General features: G+C 36.4%; 1 protein-coding gene across 1 annotated transcript; it reads right to left on the reverse strand.

Moving 5' to 3' along the window:
• Positions 1-555: 555 nt before the first annotated feature.
• LOC309512699 (uncharacterized protein) lies at positions 556-5,155 on the reverse strand. The gene is made up of 3 exons (XM_082188405.1): positions 5,110-5,155; positions 4,596-4,732; positions 556-1,899 (listed from the first exon to the last, which is right to left on the reverse strand). Exons 2-3 carry the CDS (start codon positions 4,678-4,680, stop codon positions 1,043-1,045), a joined length of 942 nt encoding a protein of 313 aa, XP_082044531.1. The 5' UTR covers positions 4,681-4,732; positions 5,110-5,155; the 3' UTR covers positions 556-1,042.
• Positions 5,156-6,000: the final 845 nt, after the last annotated feature.

The following is a 6,000-nucleotide window of genomic DNA, read 5'->3' on the forward strand; positions in this document are numbered from 1 at the left end:
CATTCACTTAAAAAAAAAAAACTCTCTGGTTTTATTTGGTTCGAAAAATCACAACTGAATCCACCCTTCTGATGGGATCAGGATAATCCTGTTTTTTTGGATCAAATAGATCCCAAACCGAGTTCAAAGTTCTGAAAAACCCAAAGGGCAGGTTTGATCCAGATCAAATGTAAGATCGGATTACATGCTCTGATCTTAGTTCAGAATCCCTCTTTTGCTTTTGAAAAACCCATTTCCAAGATTTGATCCAATCCGTGATCCGAAATCCCACTGGATTACTTTTGAAAAACTGGGCCTAGAAGATATAAAACTGTGGATCAGAGGCGCACAGATCAGCCCTAAAGTCACCCGAATTTAATGTTGAAATTAAATCATCCACCTGCCACCCACCCAAGCCAATGATTTTCTCTGATTTAGATATCCGCACCTGATCGTCACATTTCAAAATCTCAGCATTAAGCATGATATGGCTTTACTCCTTCAAATGAAATTCACATCACTGCAACTTCCCGAGCACACACACACAGGAAATTAAATAAGTTCAGCACAAGCAAAGGCTGGATATTTTTACTTTATTGTCATATACAGCGCTTCACATTGTTACATATCACATATCAGCACTTGATACATCCTGGTCCACAGTACTTTTCTTTCCTTTGGCCTTTAATCCTTTTTGAAAATTGTCTCTGATATGTTTTGCCTCCATTGCTGCTTGAGAGTATGCAAATTAGAGCCTGATTATAATAAAACTTTACACACATCAATATTTCCATCATAATGTTGGAAAACATTTATTAGAATAATTTCTGTTAAGCTTGTGTATATTCTATATACAATATAAATGTAACTTGCATTGTGCTTGAAGAGATATGCCTTGTTGGAAAAAGTAAGAGTAGCACACGTTTGTTGTGTTTTACCAATATCAGTGTCTTTATTAAAATAAAACACATAAATGATTTATCTCTCATCCACAGGCGACTGACCCGCAAGTGTCCCATGCTTTAAATCATTCCCTCTTTTGTGAATTTTCATTAAGGTGTCCTTATGTATGAAAATCTTCCCAGGTGTAAGGCCTCTCTCCAGTGTGAATCCTCATGTGAGTCTTAAGGTTTCCTTTAGATGTGAAACTCATTTCACACTCAGGACAGGGGAATTGCTGCTCTTCGGGGTGAATATTTTTATGAATGTTAAAGAGTTTCTTCTTTGTAAAAATCTTCCCACATTGAGTACATTTCAAATCCTTCTTTTTTTTGTGAGCTCTCATGTGAGCATTAAGATGTCCTATATGTAAGAATTTCTTTCCACACTGAGGGCAGGTGAAAGGTCTCTCCTCTGGGTGACGTCTAATGTGTGCCTCAAGGCTGTGACTTATTTGAAACCCCTTTCCACATCGATGGCACTTGAAAGGCTTCTCCCCAGTGTGATTTCTCAAGTGTCCCGTTAGGTCCTTTTTTAATTCGAACACCTGTTCACATAGGTAACATTCGTAGGGGCTCTTTCTGGAGTGAATTATCATGTGAATGTTAAGGCGTGTCACAGACATGAAACTCTGTCCACACTGATGGCATATAAAACGGTTCTCTCTTAAGTGAATTCTCATGTGGAAATCAAGGGTGACTTTACGTATGAAACTCATTCCACATTGATCACATGAGAAAGGCTTCTCTCCAGTGTGAATCCTCATGTGGTATTTCAAGTTTTGTGCTGTAGTGTACGCCTTTCCACACTGTTGACAGGTGAAAGATCTTTTAGATCCTGCCGCCTGAACTCTTTTTTGTGAGGAAGACTTTTCAGGCTGTGAGCAAAGTTTATTATCAGTTATGAAATCATGTTTCTCATACTGTTGTGTCTCCTCCAATTCATTCAGTTCTCGACTCTCCTCTATAAGCGGCATCAGGTCTGAATGGTGGAAACAGAAAAATACCAGTTAACCCCAATTTCTTAAAGCAACAGATATCAAACAACTATTTGTATTCAATGTGCTAAAGGTTCATTCTGTCATCCTATTAATGGAAAATTAGCAAGTATATAAACCCGCAGCAGTTTTTTTTAAGACAATTTAGATCAGGGGTTCCCAGCCATGTTCCTGTTTTAGCATAAACAATCATCGCTAGACAGTTAATGAACATAATTTTGCTAACATTTATAATTTATTTACACCTGAAATGTTGCACGTATATGTAACAACAAGTATTAATCATAATGTACTTGAAATAATTAAAAAAAATAATGTCAGAAAGATATCAGTTCTGCTGTTGTTGATAAATACCAGTAGTGATGTTGTACAATGAGGATGTTGTCATGTTGCTGGAAACAGCATTATCAATGTCCCAATGTGTAGTGAGCCAGGGTCCTTTACCATCCTTATCAGTGCCTGAATTCAAGTACACGAGACTTCTGTTTGGGGAGCTCTAGGAATGATTTAGGCTACGTTCACACTGTCAGTCCAAATCCGACTATTTGACTACCTGTCTTCTGAGGCAGCGAGCGGCAGAACCGGAGGCTGGTATGCACAGCTTTTTTCTGCGCTGTTGTGTCCGCCAGTTTCAAAATATGTCATATTGTCATTGTTTGCATATTGTCAAACACAGCATTATTTCTGCATATTTCCTATAACAATGTCTGACGTTTACGTTTTTTTTATGTGGCGTGAGAAAGTTACATAAACCAATCCGATCAGAGCAGTCAGACTGAAACAGATTTCCAGAAATCCGTGAAATGCCAGAAATATGTGGATTTTCAAACCACATATGGATGTAGACTACTGTAGCTTGAAACGGATTTGTAAAAATCGCATTTCATGTGATTTTTTTGCTGTTCACATTAGCTAAGTCTGATCAGATTTCAATCGGATATGCACAAAAAGCAGATTTGGACTGACAGTCTGAACGTAGCCTTAGATCAGGGTTTTCTAATCCTGATCCTCAAATACCTTCAATGCACATTATGTGTTTGATTTACTCCTGATTCAACTCATCTAGTTATTAGAAACGTCAAAACCTGAAATGTGCGTGTCAGATAAGGGAAACATTCATTCAAACTGTGTATAGTTGTGTTACACCAGGACCAGGGTTGGCTTCTCAGCCAGATTACACAATTTCTTAGACATTCCATGATCTTGAGGCTCTATTAGCACCACAGTTTACTCCGTCTAACCCAGAAAAAGCACACAAGTTGTGAGAATGCAAGATTAACAAACACGAGACATGAAATACAATCCATGTTCCTTCTTCTCTGAGGTGAACAAGAATTTATTATTGGTGCGTTCAAGTCCTCCTGGGAAGTTCGTACGTACGAGGTGGGAAGCCGTGTTTACGACGGCAGGTGCGTTCAAGTCACTTTCGTCGGAGTAAGATGGCGGAGTACTTTCTCTTAATTAATTACACAAAAAAAGGTTCTTAAACTCTTGTTCTAGAAAATGAAGAACAAAGAAATGTTCATCAGGAGTACTTAGTTTTTTTATGTTTTTTATTAATTTATGAAGCCACTGCCAACTTTATCGTTACATGTTGCATTGTTAAATTATAATGCATCATATTCTGTGCAGGCAATTAGCTTACTGCTCTGTAAATATAAAAGCCTGACAATACCACTGCTAAATAAGTATCGTGGTATTCCGCCATGTTTCTCAGTGACACGCCCACAACTTGAAAAGATCGGGGTTAAGAGACAATACGGAGCTCCCCACTGGTATTTACGACATTGTGGTGGCGTCCAAGTGTGTGCAACTCGTAAATACGATCTATACGAGATGACTTGAACGCACCATATGTTCACATCCATCAACTATCATTCTGACTGTCATCAGACAAACTGAGTTCCGGTCCAGAGATATTTAACTCAGTAAAGAAAGTAGCCTACACAGATACTTTTTTGGGACTTTTAGGTGCTTTATTTCATGTCACGTTTCTGTTCATCTTGATTTGAATTTAGATTTTGCTCACAACTTGTATGCTTTTTTTGACGGAGTGAACTAATAGAGTCACACAAATGCGCACATTGCATAGCTGTGCACTGAAGACCAACGGCCAAGGTCAGGATTTTTCGTTAACTTTTTTTTTATTCTCCTTTTGTGGTCCATAAAAGAAAGAATGACATACGGCATTAGAATTTTAGGGGGAACTATACTTTTAATGTATTATTTACATATGATTATATTAGCATTAATAACTCAAGTATTTTTATTTAATTTTTAAATGGAAAAATAAAATAATTACACCATTTAATAGTTTTTGCTATACTGAAACTGGTATTGACACAGACTACCTAAACTTTGGTATTGTGACAACACTAAGTGCTCTACATCTTGTAAATTTACATTTATCTTTTTAAAAAGCATGGATTTAACCCCATATTCCACAGTGACTATCATGATGATTGATTTTGTGATGATGACATAAAGACAATTATGAATATTATTTTTAGCTAATCAGCTTTAATTGTGGCACCCATGACTTGATTCTTCATATTCTTTAATAATTCTTCATATGTTCAGATAGTCAATTTAGATGACTTCTGAAAATTAGCAATTATTTGCTGACATGTCAACATTTTAAAATGAAAAATGGGTTCTGAGTTCACATTTGAAAACCAACCTTTTTGTTCCTCAGTATCTTCATGTTTCACTCTGAACGGTTCTGAAATGATCATGTCTTCAGTCTCCTCTTTAATAAATGCCATCTTGGGAAACTGTCACGTGGATCTCAGTTGTTTCACCAACTGTTTCTTGTTCCTGTATGTTTGGACATTTTCCATGTTTAAAATGAGGAAAACAATCAATAGAAAAAAATAAGATAAATCCAAACTTTATTCGTATTAATGCACTTGCAGATAACTATCTTAAAAGAGCGATTTACAAGACAAACTACCAGTTCATGTAATGCTTTAGTTCTATTAATTTTTATTTAAATATAAAATAAAATGGGTGTATTATGATTAAATAATCATTTCTGAAGTGACGAAAAACGGCCAATAACTGTAAACTGAAATGTAAAGCATCACACGACACCTCACACAATAATCCATTCATTTCACATTACTTGTAAAAACTATGAGTAAACGATTTGTATCCATTTAAACACAAATATTTAAGCGTTCAAAAACTCAAACCTTTGTTGGGCCAGAGGAGAGCGGTGCAGCCTTATGACGTCATCACACCAGACCAAAATAAAAGTCCCCTACACATATAATGCCTAAAATCACAGGACGTGCATAGAAATGTACATACTAGACTGCATACACATAACAAAATATGTAATTCTGAGCGGAAATGTAAAGTAAATTCTTGAATTACGCATTTAAAAACAAAATGGTGTCAGCTGATTGTGTTGAAAATATAAAAACTATTAATGAAAGTGTGAGCAAAACATCTGGAACGCGAGATTCTGTCTAAGACGTTTTGGTGCACCATACCCGATGACAACTTAGGGCACTTAAAAATGACAATTACAAAAAAAAAGGTTTTCTTACCTGTTACTTACATGTTTTAAGTTCCACCTTAATCGTATTTATTTTAAACTATTGTTTTATAGCATGACCAGTTTATGACATGAAGTCTTGTTTTTTCAAACTTGTATCTTTTCCCTGATTGTCCAGATTCGCCAAATAAGTTCAGTTATTTCAAAAGGTCCTTACAGCCACCAACAGCAACCGAAACAAAATCCACAACGACACTGACCAAGCAAATAAATAGTAAAATCAATCAGTGGCGTAGCGCACATCTACGAAGCACAAGAAGGGGCCCCTGCCACCAGCAGTGATGTCATGTAGTAGGCCTATTAAAATTTGTTGTGCACCTTCTGCAACAAACCACTGAGACTCCTCCATTTACACAAAGTAATTGATTTTTGCTTGCGGTAAAGGGAGTTATCATTGTATTGACGCATTCTTTTTTTTTTATTTTTTTTTTTTTTTACTATTAATAGGCTTCCATTATAGACAAGGCCTGTGTAGTGAAGGCTACGTAGCCTATTAAATTCCTGCAGGAATACATTTCTTAAA

Source organism: Leuciscus leuciscus (assembly GCF_965113295.1).
Source record: "Leuciscus leuciscus genome assembly, chromosome: 13".
In the NCBI taxonomy this organism is placed as follows: Eukaryota; Metazoa; Chordata; class Actinopteri; order Cypriniformes; family Leuciscidae; genus Leuciscus; species Leuciscus leuciscus.